The 17,983-nt window shown below is 37.7% G+C and overlaps 2 protein-coding genes across 7 annotated transcripts in view; both read left to right on the top strand.

The window, feature by feature from the left end:
- Window positions 1-11,532, top strand: part of stard13b (StAR-related lipid transfer (START) domain containing 13b) — a 58,199-nt gene extending 46,667 nt beyond the window's left edge. For all 6 annotated transcript variants that reach the window (XM_017416321.3, XM_017416322.3, XM_017416324.3 and 3 more), the window contains 13 exons: window positions 1,724-1,795; window positions 2,684-2,765; window positions 4,484-4,547; window positions 6,341-7,686; window positions 7,783-7,953; window positions 8,130-8,289; window positions 8,490-8,688; window positions 8,797-9,010; window positions 9,440-9,554; window positions 9,662-9,883; window positions 10,053-10,270; window positions 10,379-10,555; window positions 10,646-11,532. In XM_017416321.3, the coding sequence (XP_017271810.1) occupies window positions 1,724-1,795; window positions 2,684-2,765; window positions 4,484-4,547; window positions 6,341-7,686; window positions 7,783-7,953; window positions 8,130-8,289; window positions 8,490-8,688; window positions 8,797-9,010; window positions 9,440-9,554; window positions 9,662-9,883; window positions 10,053-10,270; window positions 10,379-10,555; window positions 10,646-10,763 (3,158 nt within the window). In that variant the 3' untranslated portion in view covers window positions 10,764-11,532. The remainder of the gene's footprint in view (window positions 1-1,723; window positions 1,796-2,683; window positions 2,766-4,483; window positions 4,548-6,340; window positions 7,687-7,782; window positions 7,954-8,129; window positions 8,290-8,489; window positions 8,689-8,796; window positions 9,011-9,439; window positions 9,555-9,661; window positions 9,884-10,052; window positions 10,271-10,378; window positions 10,556-10,645) is intronic.
- Window positions 11,533-14,809: 3,277 nt separating this feature from the next.
- Window positions 14,810-17,983, top strand: part of nbeab (neurobeachin b) — a 179,904-nt gene continuing 176,730 nt past the window's right edge. Inside the window, exon 1 of the mRNA XM_037980314.1 lies at window positions 14,810-15,144. Within this exon, the coding sequence (XP_037836242.1) occupies window positions 14,899-15,144 (246 nt within the window). The 5' untranslated portion in view covers window positions 14,810-14,898. The remainder of the gene's footprint in view (window positions 15,145-17,983) is intronic.

The following is a 17,983-nucleotide window of genomic DNA, read 5'->3' as shown; positions in this document are numbered from 1 at the left end:
AATGTGTTGTTTAAGTTTGAATTAGTCTAACAGTTTTTCAAAGAACTGATTTGTGTTTGCTCTCCAAATTGACATCTTAATTCTAGTATTCTAAAGATGATTTAAAGAAAATAATCACACATGTAACAAGACTGCAAATTGAAATCAGTGCAGCTATTCTTGAAATGACTTAAAAATAACAAATTTGAATTTAAAAACTGGTAGATGTCCCTAAAATAATTATATCTATTTTTATTTCAAAAATGACTGGGAAGGATCCAATAAACATATTGCACTTTTATGCCTTTTTTTAAATATTTACACAACATAATCCTTATATACGTTCTTAATTTAAAGCAGCCTGTGTGTTGTGTCACTGATGTGTCAGACATCATGTCTCGTGGAGGCGGTAAATGGCTCCAAGCTCTTTCAGCATTGATGGAAAGGTGCCAGCAGTCTGTGTCCTCTTTAGGCCATCATTGGCTCTGAAGTCTGTGGGTCAGCAGGACCGGTTTATGACCCTGACTGCAGGGTCATTTCTCTTTTAGGTGTTTGTCTCTCTGTGTCACAAACAGGTCTGATAAAGATTTTTACCTAATCATTTTTTTGTGCCATTTTTCATAGCCCAAGTGAATGTGGAACATGTTTTTTGTGCCTGTGTCTCATGAACCACTGGTTGAATTTTAAGGAAATGTGTTAAAAGTAATTAGTAGGTGTCCATCTACAACTGAATAATCTTTAGAGGTAGCTTGATTCAAGATGGCTGCCACAGCAAACTGACATAAAAAATATACAAAAATGACTCAGTCAGTTTTACAGATATTGGACTAAAATATGATGTGGCAGAATCTGAAACTTATCCGCAAAACATATTTTAACTCTAACAAACTATAGGAGAGCTTGGTTTAAAATGTTGCCTTTAACTATTTAGAGTAAACACTGTCTGTCTGTTAGCAAAAAAATCTTGTGAATCACTAGTTTTTAATGTAATCAGTGATAATTAACAATTGGATGTTCATCTATAACTGATTAACTTTTGGAGTCAGCTTCATTCAAGATTGCTGCTACAGCCAACTGACCTTAAAAAACACAAAAAAATTACTATAGCTCAGTCAAGTTTCCAGCTAGAGATCCTAAATTTGTTGTGGTTGCAACTGAGTGTAATCCCCAACACATATTCAGATGTCTAACACATTGTGTAAGATGTTGAAAAATTAGCCATTAACCAACTAGAGTCAGTTTTGTTAATATAATATAACATAATGTAATGAAACTTTCAGGATAGAATAATTTGATGTACATCTACAAGTGACTAACCTTTGGAGCAAACCCAATTCAAAATAGCTGATATAGCCTATTGATGTTAGAAAACACACGAAAATTGTAAATTTTATAGATTTGTGACACATACTCGTGACATCTCCTAATAATGCATGAGATGGCACATCAAGGTTTGATCAGAACAGCTAAAACTCCATCATTTCATAACAAAAGAAATTCTTTAAGATGTTTCTCTTTTTAAATGAGAAAACATTTCTTGCTCCTATTTCAGTATTTTCAGGGGTTTTCAGCATGAAAACTACTTTAACTCATACTTCATAAAGCTGTGCCTGAAGGATGTAAGCTACAGAGAGGGTTTTAAAGTGTTTTTGGTTGATGGCACTGGTGGTTTTGTCAAAATGAAAATGAACTTCATTAATGTGGTTAATTTTTCATTTTTTTTATCTCTGTTTTTGCCTTTTAGAAATTGAAGCAAAAGAGGCGTGTGACTGGCTGCGGGCAGCAGGATTTCCCCAGTATGCTCAGCTCTTTGAAGGTAATAAAAGCACTCAGAAAACTCCCACACACCTACATAACAGGGAGAGAACTGTTCAGTTAAAAGATAAATATTGAAAGCAGAAGTAGCTCACAGATAACAGCTTTCTGCAATAAAACATTTTTTATTATCAATCTACAGCGATAAATGAGAGCGTGACTGTGGCATTCTAAAGATGAAGAGAGTGTCATCTGGTCTGTTCCCAACTTTGTCTACAAAACATGTATTCATGTGCTGCACAGTGGGTCTTATTTACACAAATGTTCCTGGAAAGCCTTCAAGCTAAGGCACCAGGCAGTTTTCTAGACACCACAAAACAAATGGAACATCAGATGCCTTTAAAATCTAATCTTTTCCGAGCAACGATGACTCCATAAAAATGTCTCCTGTGCTTGATGCCTGAAGTCATGGGAAGAAATGGGTTTTATCAAACCTTTAAGGAGCTCTACTCCCACAGATCTTTTTATTGGGGCCAGATGTTTGATGTGCTTCAGTGGAATATGGTTATTTCCTGACAGTTGGTGGAGTAAGGAAACTTCAGAAGATGGGGGGTGATAATCCTGTCAGAGTGCAAAGAGCTTCATGATGATGATATGTGTTAAAATACATTAATAATGGACCCTTAATGAGAAGTGAAGAACTTCATAACAATGTTGAGGAATGTTAGATTCAGTTTTTTAAGTTATGTGTTATGTTTGTAGCCTGAACAAGCCTGAGAAATGCTTTTTAGACAAATTCTGTCGGTTCTCATTACCATCACATCAAGAATTATGGTCTTCCTCTACGTGCAGAAATAATTATTCTGTTTATGCCCTCTTTGTAATGACCAAAGTTAAAGTGCAATTTCAACACAACCACTTATTCTGATTTTTCTGATTTTTCCTTCAGACTCCCAGTTCCCCATTGACATTACACCCGTGAAAAGAGATCATGACTTCCTTGACAAAGATCTCGTGGAACCTCTGTGCAAGTAAGCAGACAAATGACATTGAAAAGACGGCACCTTATCCATGAGTCAACAGTATAACACATTTTTTTCCCAGCTTTAAGAAAGTGGAACTAATAAAAATCCCCATAATAAATTGAAAAAAAACGCTTTGCACATTATCTAAAGCTTAAAGCTCAATACTGTCGTTTTTTTCTTGCCTAAATTGGGTGTAAGAATCTCACACAGAAAGGAAAGTGTCCCACACTGTGCTTTTACATTTATTACACTAAATTAACAAATCAGTATTCAACATAAGTAGACAGTATATTTTTTTGCGCATATTTTATTTATTATTTTTCTCATTTGAGATGAAAGCAAAGAATAATAAAAAAGTGGTGGTTGGTGGCTTCACATTGTGCCCTTTCAGTGCCCATGTGGATTTTTTTTTTTCAAGCAAAATGAAAACAGCACTTCAGTAACTATGGCAACGATCCAAAAAGGGAAGAAGGAGAGGCATTAGTGGTGCCTCGCACAGCTCAATATACTGTGACTCTAAACAACCCTAAAGCAACTCATTTAAATTCCAAACTAGCCATGACATGAATAGAAGACAATTGGAAAGAGTTCCACCTTCTGAGTGATTTTGTCCATGACTTTTCAGCATCTCTATAGTAACTTAAAAAAAAAAGGCTCTTTAGTCCGTTATGCCAGTACAGTCCCGGAACAAAAAAACAGCAACAAAAAAACCCCAAAAACAAACAAACAAAAAACCAGCCTACATGCCATGCATGTCTCTTTTGATTGAAGTGAAACTGATAGACATTTCATACGTGTAACTGCTGTCTCTGATCTCTGGATAAGCAGCCTCTTCTTTTAGCAACCACATTTAAAGCTCTCTAGGCCTGTGGAATAAAAGGCCCCCAGCTTAGAAATCCTCTCCTTAGTTGTGTCCCTCTATCCTCAGTAACAATCATGGGAACATCTTGTTTTTATAACCTCTATCATCTACAGAAGGGGCACAGTTAAAGCCTCTGTCACAGTCTTGTCACAGACTACTATTGTCAGTGCTTAAAAAAGACAGCCAAAAGAAAGCCTGTGATTATCTTACAATAAGTTAGTTTCCTTTTTTCTTAAACAAGGACTTAGTTGAGCTGTAGTTTGTTTTGTCATGTCGCCTCTGTCCTGTGCTATCTTGGGAGATTTTGTGTGACATATATATTCCACTTGTCACACTTACAAAACTCAAGTAAACGCTGAACACAGAACACATACTAAAAGCTTTAGTGTTTAAAGTTAAACACAGATTTTATAAATAGAACTGCTCTGTCTCTATGAGACTTGCAAAACTGAGTTTAAGAAATTTACAATTGCATTTAGAAAGTATAGCCATCTTGTACTTGACCTGCTTTTAAAGACCAGCTTGAAACCATATTTACTGAGAACGCTCAATCTGTGACTGAACCATTTGAAGCATAATGTCATTTTTCTTTCAAAATCCTACGCGATCCTTCAAAACACAGATGCTTAGATCCAAACTCAAGAAAAAGGTCATCAGATAATAAATACCAGGGTTTACTGGGTTTTAGTTTTTAGGTTTCAGTGTTGATAAACTGAGGTTTTCTAAGGGTTATGCATTGTGCATTCAGAGCAGAAAATGATCAGAATAACACTTAATAGCACTCTAGTCTGCTCATTAGAAGGCTATTGTTTTATCTTGTTTGTTCAGAACAATTTTTATTTTTGGGATATTTTTCTTTTAGGCGGCTTAACACGCTGAACAAATGTGCTTCTATGAAGCTTGACGTGAATCTTCCAAAGAAAAAGGTAAGAAAATAGTCTCAATATAATATTGGTGGGTTGTTAGTTGTTTTTGTTGACATCTCACAGTGTTATCCTTTTTTTATTCATAGCTATTTTGTTTCTTATTTCTTCAGAGATTTTTGTTTTCGTGTGTCTTGCTTTTTAAAATATTTTCAAAATAATACTATTTATATGTTTTTGGCGTGATTCGTATAATGACATCTGTTCAAGTATAATTGTGATTATGTCAAAATTTTAAGGGTCAGTATTCCAGCAACAACAAGAAGTACTTTTATAGTGCAAATCTCCTCTAAGGCTATGGCATCATTAAAAATAGTCTAATCCAGATTGAAAAATGTAATCATATGTTTCTTGTGACAACCACATTTTCTAAAAATGTCATCAAAATCTGTTCATCAGTTTTTAAGTAATCTTGTGAACAGACAAACAAACCAACCAATACTTCCGAAAACATAATATCCTTAGTGGAGGTAATTAATGTTGTACAGGACTGAACTTCTGCATGTGCTTCCTGTTCAAATACAAATGTACCCTGCTGTTTTTAGCCTTTATTCTGTCCTATATAAGGATGTACCAATGCTATCTACAATATTCTTATTACTTTTTTTTGTTCCCAGATTGAAATGTAGCCTGCCAGCACCAATTATTGACTTTTTCATGTCTTTATTGATTTATTGGAAAGTCATTGCTTTGATTAACCATTTACTATTTTCTCACTGCTGGTTAAATGCATAACAATTCCAAGTTGTTAATTGTGAGCTAACGTAGTAGAAAAAAAACTCAAGACTGAATAAAACTCAGAGGAGATCATTGTCTTTATATATTTTAGTTACCTGCTGAGAATAAGCAAACTGTTCATAGACACAATCAATGCTGAAAACGCGAACAAACAACTGTGATACTTATGGGATTCTTTGAGGAAGTCAATGATATCTTATTTCACAAAAATATACAGATATAAGTGCAGCTGCTGATAACTAACATTCAGATCATTCTTATGACAGAGGAACTTACATAGATCAAAGACTTTCCCATAGGGCAAACAGACCTGAAGTGCCTGGAACCAAAGTATCTCTAAATGCAAATGTAGTTTCGGGCAGCACGGTGGTGTAGTGGTTAGCTCTGCTGCCTTACAGCAAGAAGGTCCTGGGTTCAAGCCTAGGGTTAGACCTGGGGTCTTTCTGTGTGGAGTTTGCATGTTCTCCTCATGTTTGCATGGGTATTCTCTGGGAACTTAGGTGTCCAAGGTTTGCCTGGTTAAATAAAGATTATTAAAAAAATACAATTTCAAATGTTTACATCTAAAGTTCAGCCAAAAGAAGAGCAACCACAGTGGAGGATATCCAGTGTTTTTGTCACTGACAAAATTCATAAACTTATAGTAAAACACTGATTAATTATACAATTTTCACTCAGAACCAACATATTCTTCAGCTGTTTATTTCAATTATACCTAACTGCATACAGGGAATGTGTGATGCTACATAAGACTTATTTTTTGACAGCCACTTGATTCTATGAAAATTGCTTCTAGTCACTCCTTATAATAGAAAACGTTTCAATGATTGAGAGCAGAAGGAACAGTTTTAAAAAATGCCACAGTTCCTTATATCAGTCTTGATTGGTTAGTAACACATACACTTATCTTTTTAATAAGTGTTTGTTAGTATTTTACTGTGTAAATATAAAATATCTTTATATATTAGATTTGACATATGTGTGAGAACAATATAAGTAAATTTATGTTCATAAATTTTGTAACAAAATGGATGTAACTTTTTTTTGTCTTTCACCAGAGTGAAGACTCTGATGAAGACGATCTGTTTGCAATCAGTGATAAATGGACCTTTGAGTTGAGCAGCCGACGTTGGTCCAGGTTACAGGACATCGACTCTCTCCTTCGAAAACACAGAGAGGGACAGACTTCCAAGGACAGCATTCCTCTGAGAACCACCACCAGCAGTGAGAGTGTTCTGACGGACCTCAGCGAGCCGGAGGTTTCTTCTTTGCACAGTGAAAGCAGCGGGGGAAGTAGTAATAGGGGCCTCAGCGCAGAGGACTCTGACGGCTCTAACCGCATCTGCTCAGATTCTGCAGCGATGCCAGACTGTACTTCTCTCACAATGCCTCACTTATCCAAAGAATTTTCTCACTTTGGCTCTTTACCTGACAAGCATGAAAAGACAAGCCGCATCCGTGCCAAAGACTTCCTGAAGCGCATGGAGATACTGAGGTCCCGAGGAACCCTAGGAAGGGGGCGCAAGACATTGGTCATCAGCTCTCCCGTAATGCAGCAGGAGGCCCTGGCACTGAAGAGACTGCGGTGTGTTGAGATCATAAATGGAGATGATGGGGCTCCAGAAACACCTTCCAGCAAAGTTCTGCATCCCCAGTCGAGTAGTGAAGGTAGCAGCCATTCTAGTGGTAGCACGGTCAGCACACCCAGTCTAAAAGAACGCAAGCCTCATCGAGCTGACCACAAGCGCAGTGGCATGTATTTGGAGGACGTAGACATTTTCTCAGGCACCCAAGTTGCAGAACAAAACCACAGAAATGAATTTTGCTCCTATGAAGACTTAGTGGTCCACATTCCCAAAGACCATAAACCAGGAACTTTTCCCAAAGCACTATCAATTGAAAGCCTGTCCCCAACCAATGGAGCCTCCATTAACTGGCACACTGGCAGCATGCACCTGGACTCCCCACTGATTTCATGCAGACAGGAATCCAGAGCTGTCACCCAGTGCTGCTCCAGAGGTAGCCGCATCAGTGTGTATGATAATGTTCCTGGGTCACATCTCTATGCCAGTACTGGAGACTTAATAGACTTAGAGAAAGAGAACCTATTTCCTCACTTGGATGACATACTGCTACATGTAAACGGTCTACAGCAGATTGTGGACCACTGGTCAAAAAATGTTTTACCTGGAGGAGAAGGGGTGGTTAGCAACAAAGAAGAGACAGCAGGCCTGCAGTCCTCTAGTCAGATTACATTAGACTTTGAGGGAAGTTCAGTCACAGAAAGCCAGACTACACCTGTGGATGGAGACAGAGACAAAGTATCGCTAGCTGAGACAGAATCAACAAGGTTCAGGGAAAGGAGGGATTCTGGCGTTGGTGCTTCACTCACAAGACCTAATAGGTAGGAATGCTTGAGCTGAACCTAATTTTATAATAATACAACATTTGAAAACACAGCATTTATACACATTTTGCATTTTATCTTTTACTGTTTTAGATTACGATGGCCCAGCTTTCAGATATCCAATCGCTTAAGTCATTCAGTGGCATCTCTGCAGATTACAAACCAATCAGCAGGCCAGCTGAGTTTGTTACAGAAGTTTTCTCTGCTGCGTCTTACTGCAATTATGGAAAAATACTCCATGTCAAACAAGCATGGTTGGACTTGGTAAGTTCACTTTGTGAAAAGCATTGTTTTTATGCCTTTTTTATGTCCAAAGAAGTGAGCTGAGGCTGTAATGAATACCCACAATCACTTTCTTTATTACTATTTCACGTTAACTGAATGTCTCCATTTTGTATAATGGTTCATTTTTAAAGATGATGTATTGATAACTCTTTAAGGTCTGTGCCAAAATTCATGAAGAGAATGAAGGTACCAGACTATAAGGACAAGAATGTGTTTGGAGTACCCCTCATAGTGCATGTGCAGCGTACTGGACAGCCTTTGCCTCTCGGCCTGCAGCAAGCGTTGCGATACCTGAGGAGCCAGTGTCTTGACCAGGTCAGGAACAGCACAATCATAGGGAGTACCATAATCTATCCTAACAAATGTTAAAATCCTTAAAAAATAATAATGTATAAAATTCCTAATATTGTTTTTTTCTTTGTTCTGCAAATAATTTGTAATATGGAACTGGTGCTCAATACATTTAGATGTTCTCAACTGTCAAGTTAACTTTAAGACTTCTGTTTTGTTTTCAGGTAGGTTTGTTTCGTAAATCAGGGGTGAAGTCCCGAATTCAGGCTCTGAGGCAGATGAATGAAAGCTCTCCAGACAATGTGAACTATGAGGATCAGTCTGCCTATGATGTGGCGGACATGGTGAAGCAGTTCTTCAGGGATTTACCTGAGCCCCTACTCGCTGGCAAGTTGGGTGAGACTTTCCTCCAAATATACCAGTGTAAGTACATAAACCTGTCTAAGCTTAGAAGGATATGATCGTTCTCCTGTTTTCTATTACCACATCTGCCAAGCAGAAATGATAAAATACTATGTTTTACATGTGTAGATGTGCCAAAGGACCAAAGGTTGCAAGCTGTTCAGGCAGCCATCATGCTGATGCCAGATGAAAACCGAGAGGTGCTCCAGACACTGCTCTGTTTTCTCAGTGATGTCACCTCGTCTGTGGAGGAAAATCAGATGACACCCATGAACATTGCTGTGTGCCTGGCCCCATCCCTCTTCCATCTCAATATAATGAAGAAAGACAATCTCTCACCAAAGTAAATTTTTTTTCCTCTTAAGTAACATTTAAATTGATGTATATTATTTTTGGCTTGGCCTAAAAGAATATAATGTACACAATTTGCATGCCATCTTTTAACTCCTGTGTGATTATCTTCACCATGACTCCATAAAGCAAGGCATCAAATGAGTTTCACATTTTGCTCAGCCCTCAGGGGTGCTTTGAATTTCTCTCTCTGTTCCTGATTTAAAGGGATATGACTCCTTTTATGCTTAATGTTGTATGAGATCATGCTGTGTACAAACAAAGCAAAGCTACTTCCTTAATTTCCCATGTTAAATTTTTACTCAGCAGATCAAAGAGGTTTCCTACAGGGTGGAAGAGGGGTTTATATGCTTTGTTTATTGGGGATGCTGACCTGAAAATTGTGCTGGTCTAAACACTTTCCTCTCTGCATCATCTCCAGGGCCATGCATAAGAAGTATGCCACAGGCAGACCAGACCAAAAAGATCTGAATGAAAACTTGGCAGCAACGCAGGGCCTGGCTCATATGATCATAGAGTGCAATCGCCTCTTTGAGGTAAAACCTGTAACTGATATGTTGCAAGGATTTCATGCCTGAGTGTAATACCTGCTCTTAATTATATTTGTATTGAGTCTTACCTCATACTTTTTCACATCCATTAGATCCCTCATGAAATGGTTACTCAATCGCGCAATTCATATGTGGAGGCTGACTTGCATGCGCCAACAGTTGATGAGTTGTGCAAGCAGCTGGAGGATGATGATGGGATATATCAAACACATATAGAGGGGAGACTTCAGAGTTTGCTGAAAGAGGCGAGAGAAAAGTCTAAATACTGGGTAACATGCAACAGCTCTGATAACACTGAGCTCTGCTACAAAAAGGTTAGTGTTCTTGTTTTATTATTATTACTACTATTATTATTATGTTAAAATAAATCTTATGGAAGTAAATATGCATTGCTAAAAGTATAAAGGCAATGTTTTACCTCAAGCAAGAACCTATCAGATGGATTTAAATTAGCATGGCTGTTTGTCTCATTTTATCTCCCAGGTTGGAGATGGAAACCCTTTGAGGCGTTGGAGAGTGTCTGTGGAGGTGGAAGCGCCACCCTCTGTCGTGTTGAACCGGGTACTGCGAGAGCGCCACCTGTGGGACATGGACCTGCTTCAGTGGAAAGTGTGTGAGACGCTGGACAAACAGACAGAGGTGTTTCAGTATGTCCTCAGCCGTATGCCTCCTCATCCCAGCAGGGACTTTGTAGTTCTCAGGTTGGTATTAACTAAAAGAATCGCCAAACAACATGCCATTCCATGTACTTAAGTAGCCATAATACTATGTTTTCAATCAAATACTCAATTTATTTATTTTTTTCTAAGGTCTTGGAGAACAGATTTGCCCAAAGGTGCTTGCTCACTGGTTTCTGTATCCATAGAACATGAGGACTGTTCTCTTATAGGAGGGGTACGAGCTACAGTCTTGGAGTCCAACTACCTACTTGAACCTTGTGGCTCTGGAAAGTCCAGACTAACTCACATCTGCAGAGTGGACTTAAAGTAAGTCCACCAAAAAATATGTGGTAGGATTTCAGAGATATGTATACAGTTAATTTAATATTGTATTCAAAATTATGTTTCATTTCTCAGGGGAAGGACTTCAGATTGGTACAACAAAGCATTTGGTCATCTTTGTGCTGCAGACGCTGCCCGGATCCGCAATTCCTTTCATCCACTAATCACGGATGGACCAGAAACTAAAATCTGAAATTCTTTGTTCTTTCTGTTAAGCACTGACATCAAGATTGAGCCTTTGGGTCATTGCTAGCAGGCGGACACATGAACACAGAAAATGCCCCAAAACTAAAGCACAGTTTTTTTGTTTTGTTTGTTTTGTTTTTTTATGTACAAATGCCCTGAAAATAATTTCAAGCCTTTCTGTACTTGCACAATGACACAGGAGGACATTTTATAGGTGCCGAGTATAATAATTCAATAAGAATTTAATTATCCTGCCAATGTCCTGGACATTATGTTTTTATTTACTTTTTTGGTGTTGTTGACCTTGTAAGATTAATTATCTTTTATATTATTTTTGCATTCATTTACAATGTCTAGGACATTAAAAGTGTTAAATGCTTCTGAGAAGCCTGTATGTTATTCAGTTCAAAATTAAAGCTATAATTATTATAACGTACACCCAAGTGTCTGTATATATGAGTATGAATATACTGTAAATTCAAATAAATTGTATATTTTGCACATATGAGCAAGGGTAAAAAGTATATATGTTAATTTCCTAAATATTGATACTTACAATGTGTCAAGCTTCCTTTAATATACATGGTACAAGATTGTAAACTGGTTTTACTTTGCTTCAGTATTGAAATAAGTGTAGATTTATAAAATTCTGACCTCCAATGGTTGTGAAAAAAATGACTTAAGGTTTGATTTGATCAAACCTGCTTTATAGTACTGTATTATACAGCGAAGTACAGGATACATTTATTTTTAAATAAAACTAATTATAAAGTTTGTGTGGACTGGAATTTTATCTTCATCTTAGGATGTACTGCGGTTTTCTTGAAAGCATAATGGTTATAAAACAACCGTAACCGTAACTCTCAAGAAATCTGCCTGCTTTTGTTCACTTCATACACATTTGACAGCAAAACCAGACTTTGTGAAGTTTGTTGACAGCATGACCATGATTTAACAGATTACAAACAATTGTGAAAGCTTTTACTGACTGGAAATTGCAAGTCTAATTTTAAAAGAGAAAGTCAACAAAGAAGCACATCCAACCCCGCTTCCAATCTCTGGAGCAGCGGTCTCCAATCCTGGTCCTCGAGGGCCACCATCCTGCATGTTTTACTTGTTTCTCTGCTCCAACACACCTGATTCTGTGGTTAAATTACCCTTTTCATGTTCTGCAGAACCCTGTTAATCACCCATTGATTCAAATCAGGTGTGTTGGAGCAGAGAAACAAGTAAAACATGCAGGATGGTGGCCCTCGAGGACCAAGATTGGAGACCACTGCTCTGGAGTAACCAAAATGTTCAATAATCAAAATAACAGAGAACCTAAATATCTTTGAGAAAAGCAGTAGCATTCTTATTCTTACTTTTTATACAGTAGTAACCTCACACAGCCTTAGTCTGTTTAAAAATAATTAGACTAATCTTAATTTAGTCCAGTTTAGAACTATGCTTTATGTTTTCACAATGTATTCATTTATTTTGCCCTGGAGTTAGAGAGACCTCTATTGGACATTTGACAGAAATGTTTGACAATATGCATGCGATCCACATAGAAAAGCAGCTCATTTATAATTTAATTTAATTTCAAACATAAAAGTGGTTCAGAATGGTTTGACATGTATTGTTGTCTAATTCATGCATGACTTTTAGAGTTAAAAACTTTGGGTGAACCTATAAACCTGTCTGTTTTGGTCACTTTATGGCTCTTTCTTGTTAGCAACATGACTGTCTTGTGCCAACATTAGATTGACACTTTTGATCATTATGTCAAATTTAAGCTCTCGTCTTTCAGGGCTGTTTTCAGCCTCAGCTTAATGGTAAGAGTGAAAAGACAGATCTCCAAGGCTAATTTATATTCACTACTTGATTCTGAATCTTCTAATGCAGTTTCCTATTAAAGTTTGGATGGTGAAAAATCTCCCCCTGACTTTTGTTCTGGCAGAATTTATGGTTCTCAACAGAATGGAGACCAGCAAGTTTCCTTAGGGGTAAAGGGAATAGGCTTGCTTTTAGATTCCCTGCTATGTTCATACATACTTGGACAATAAAATACAGCAATAAAGATGCCACTTATTTACACCTAATTTAACCCTTTATTTGGACTCAGATGGCATTTGCTGTTCATATTCTAAAGACATATTCCAAAACAACCCATTGAATAGCACAAAATGTGTGTCGCTATAGGTGAGATGGCAAAAATGCCTTATTTTAATTACGTTATTGCAAAATAAATTATGATAATTTTGATCTCTTCTGAAATCATGTGGATAAATCAGCCTAAAACAAGGGCCTATATGCAACACCTGTTTAGCTTCTGAGTGTTACAATAAAAATGTTGCACAGAATTATTAATTTCTTTGATAAAACTGACCAGCTGGAGGTTGATGTTTTTTTAAAAAGGTTAGGAATCACAAATAAGTTTGAATTATGGCAAAATATATGCAAAAATTTCTGCCATTACCTTAGTTTTGTTGTTGCTATTTTCTCTAAATAGCACTGGTCACATAAAAATGGTGAAATCAGTCGCCTTTTCCTCATGTAATATTTAGTCAGGAAAATTACTCAAAGAATTTTTTTTATCAAGTTTAAAAATCTAGGTTTTCTTTACATAAACGATTCTTCCTACAGCCTAATAAAATGAACAGTTGGGGCTCACACTATAAAACTCAAACTCATCTAAGTGAAGGATGGAAGAAATTATTTCAGAATAAAAAAAATAACTTGCAGTGGCGGATCTAGATGTTTTTTTTCTTGGGGTGGCAAAGGTGAGGAATGAGGTCCAAGCAGAGGTGCAGAATTTATTGTTGCAGGAGAAGTTTTCTTTTAGAACTAATTTTATGCGTTCAGGTTACTTGTCTGAGCAGCATATGAATGAAAATAGGTATACAGTGTATAACGAAGAGTACAGAACAGTTGTTAAACCTATTTTGATAAGGGGCCAAAATTAAAAATCTGATTCTGTTCGAGGATCACCTTCGTTATATATTTTTTTGAAAATGGAATAAATAAATCTTTTGTTATTTTTCCAGATTTGTCAGTTTGTCTGAATCCTAGATACTCTCAGTTAGAAAAGCACCAGTAGTTATTTGACAATCAGGACTTGAAAGTGTCTTTTCCACTGTGAAATTCCTTGGCCCAGATGGTGGGGGAAACTGTTTTGAACTTTGTACAAAATATACAAAATTATATTAACTAGTCTATAAATAGGGTGGCAACTGGGGTGCAAGATGTTTTTTCCAGTGGCAATGGCCTCTCTGTGCCACCCTTTAGAACCGCCACTGTATGTATGTTATTTACCATTTTAAAACATTACACAACATTTAAGAAACAGGGCAGAATTCAAATCATTTTAGGTATAATTACTTCAGATTGGATTGCAGGTGCCCTTTAAAACGTTTATGTGCCATCTCAACACACCAAAGTGGAAGTAATTAGTGAGGTTATTATGAACACCTGCGCACGTTTTGGCTGCCATTTTTGTTTTGTTAGGAAGCAACAGCTAATTGTCGTTTTGCTTTAATTTCTAAAGATAAAAAGGAACGTGTAAGGCAATATTACCGAAGTTTTCTCTTTTTTTCCCCATCTCTTCACTATTGGTGGAAACGAGCTGTATCAGAGCTCCATGATCACAGTAACCAGTGCAGGAGAGGAACCGCAGGCAGGGGGCGGAAACGCGGCGGTGACACCAGCTGTGGAGCGGAGACGCGCATCCAAGATATCCGCGCGCGCGCGCGCACACACACACACACACACACACATACACATGCGTCTGTGTGTTTGCAGCGCAGGTCGGTCAGCTCGGTTAACTGGCTGTTACCAATAACACACCAGACTCACTCACCGGAACTCTCCAGAGTGGATTAAACCGCCAGAAAAAAGGCTTCTTTTTAGTGTTTTGCTTCTGGTTTTGTCTTGCTTTGCGAGTATTTTGCTGTTTGTTTGTTTTTGTTTATTTTTTATTCCCCCCNTGATGGTAGAGGTTTGTGCACTGCAGATGGCTCCTCAATAGATGGGGCCTTTCCTTCATTACCATAACAACAGATCCCCCTCTGCTGCTGCTCCAGAGCAGCAATTACAGGAAGCGTCTGAACCCTGTGTCGGTTTGGGTGCAAACGACAAGCGAGAAGCCGGTGACAGTCATCATGCCGGGCTCGCTGTCGCTCTCGGACCGTCAGCCTCCTCCGGGTCCCGGGCAACACGCCGCCGCCGCCGCCGCCTCCGGTAAACCCATGATGATGTCCGGCTCGGGCTCAGTGCTCCTCCCGGCAGGGATGATCAATCCTGCGGTTCCCATCCGGAATATCAAGATGAAATTTGCTGTTCTCATCGGACTCATCCAGGCTGGATCGGTCAGCAACCGGGATATTGTTGAAACGGTGCTCAATTTGGTAAGTGCACCTTTATTCACTCTGATGATTGGACCTAATTGCACAAAATCTACTTCTGGAGTAATTTCCAAGAGCTGCAGAATAACAGACTGTTGATATTCCACGCAGCATGTAGTCTGTACATATTTGAACTTTGAATGTGATAAATTATTTGCAGAACAAATGCCTCAAGAGAAAACATGAATGAAAAGTCAGGCACGAATTCATGCAAGGTGTGCAGAGGGCTGAGGGGATTTAACAGCAAAGCCATTTCTGAAGTTTTCACTTCAGAAAAGTCCCAACCTCTCCATGTTATAAGACTGAGAACAGTGTGTGAGTGTGTGTATATGGGAACTTTGTTAAACCACATGTACAAATCTGCTGCTTCTTTATATGTGTTGTGGGATCTTCATGAATTGGAGCACAGCAGCCATGTGATGAAAACACATTTCTGTTTTCTGGTTTGCTTCTGCAAGGTCTCGTACATCGTTATTGACAAATGTAAGGTAGCTGTGGATTAGAACCTGTAAAAAAAAAAAACAGTTTCATCTTTCAGTGCAGTCTGACACAAAATAGAGAGATGGTGAATAGTTCCTGTCTTGTGCCTTGGCCATCTGCAGGACTACAGTCTGTTTGCAGTAGTTGGCCTCTCCTTGTTAGTGCACTAGAGATTAATTACAACCTGTTCTAGCTCAACAGAGACCCACTTTGTGGAGCAGAACAAATTGTAGCCCTTGGCATGTTCAGACATGAGAGCATTACTGCAGTAGGTGGAGTCACTGACACCTTGCCCCCTCACACTTTGCAGTGCTATTTTCACAGAAATATGCACAAGAAATCACACTGCAGTCTTATATGTTTCACCCCCCAACGCTAGTAAACCAGGCACAATTGCACGTTCATGTTTCCAGTTTGCTTTGTTCAGTTGACCTTCTGAATGCTGGATTTTGCTTCTTTGTTCAAGCTTCCATTAAAACATTTTCTCCTCGCTTTTAATTGTAACTGCACAGTCGTGCACCATTCAAGACATTTTCATGCCTCATGCAGGTTCCAAACTTTGAAATGACAGATTTAATGAACAAATTTATTTATACTTTGTGGTTCTTGTACTGAAAACGGGCCAATCTGATTCTTCTCAACCAGAGAAATTTAATCTCAAGTCAGTTAATGAAAACTTAACTATACTGCAGTAATCTTGAGACCAGATCACAAAAATTGTTATTCTGTCTGTCCCTAAATTCAAATTACATCACAAATTCTGCATGCTACTCTCATCTATGTAAAATGTGGATACCGTCACGCAGAGACCCTTTAATATCAATTGCGAGGACGACTGTTCTTTTTTCTATCCTTTACTGGTTTAGAACATTTTTTCAAGGTAAAAATCTGATAATTTTGAGAGATATTCTAACTCATGGGATCTAGTTTGTGGTTTAATGAAATAATCATGCTTTTCCCTCCATCACCAAGCCATATTATGATAAAATTTAGGTTTATTTTTCCCTGGGTTTTTTGCCCCAGACATCCTATAAAAGCCACATTTAGCTGGTCCACAGTTTCTTGCAGAATGACAAAAGAGTCGCTGATAATTGGCACAAAAATAATCATTGAAGAAGTTGATGACTGAAAATGAGTCATATTAGTGAGCAGGAATTTTTATCATGAAAGGCTATATTTTTATAAGTTGGATTCAGTTTATAGAAAAAGATTGCGCAACCTTTGAATTTAGGGAAATCTCTTCTGTTACAAAATTATCTTCATCTTGGGAGACTTGTGTGTTTTCAACAGCTGGTTGATATTAAACCCAAAGCCATGTTTCCCTCCGTTTTAAGATATGTTTTTTTTTTTGTTTTTTTTTAAGATTTTATGTTTGTATTATTACAAAGCTTCTCTGGGTTTTCTAAAGTTTAAGCCAACCCACATGTTCCAAATATCCAATGTCTGTATGTAGATGTGAAAATTAGATGTGGTTTCTCCTTGAATTGTGATCAGATTAACTCTAAAATAAGTTTGAATTTGACCCAGTTGTTTTGAGTGTTTGTATGGCAAAGGTAACCTTGAATGCAACAAAACTTGCTGTTAGAAACTCTGTGATATTTATTTTTTAACCTCAGTGCTTTCAAGATATTTCCTTTTAACAACCCTTTTTTTTTTGCTGGCCACAGGTGAAGTAATCTGGCAGAAACTGGCAAACCATGCACAGAATTTATTAAGGATAAATTTGAAATATCTAAAATATTTTTCAAATAAAGAGCAAATTCTAGTATAATAATTAAACTTGGCTACATTTTGTACAATTTGTTTCTACTATTTGTTAAATTAATTTGCCAGTACAGCCTGCTAAGTGTGGAAAGCATCTTTGAGGCATTTTTATGTTCCTTCTGTTTAAACCCAGGCAGTATAAATGTGGATGTTGAGCACTTGGGGAACATATCAACTTGTTTATGTGATTGCTTAAAGAAGAGTTTTAAGTGCTCACTAAAAGCTTTTTTTTAACTGTCTTCTGAAATTCATGATGTCCCACAGTATAAAAGCCTTGCACATAATTGTAAATTAAGTGAAAGTAGCTGCATTGAATCAGCTTTTGTCAAATGTTTAACTGGAATCACTTTAGCTGATTATGTTTGAATATCCATTTACTAAATTGTAGCAGGTACTTTACATGGGGGTCTTCAAAAAAGCTAATATTCACCAGACTGATATTTTTATGCCTTTTGTTTATTATGCATTCAGACGTGTTTGTTTGGCCCGAGCTGCTATCAGTTATGACTGGCGTTCACTCTGCTCTGTCTCTCTGCACTCTTGAGTCAGTTACACACTCTGATCAATATTGGATCGATATGTCCTGCTACAGTTTTAC

The sequence above is a fragment of the Kryptolebias marmoratus genome, linkage group LG2 (assembly GCF_001649575.2).
Source record: "Kryptolebias marmoratus isolate JLee-2015 linkage group LG2, ASM164957v2, whole genome shotgun sequence".
In the NCBI taxonomy this organism is placed as follows: domain Eukaryota; kingdom Metazoa; phylum Chordata; class Actinopteri; order Cyprinodontiformes; family Rivulidae; genus Kryptolebias; species Kryptolebias marmoratus.
The sequence above is the reverse complement of the archived record's forward strand: the minus strand, read 5'-3'. Positions and strand labels throughout refer to the sequence as shown.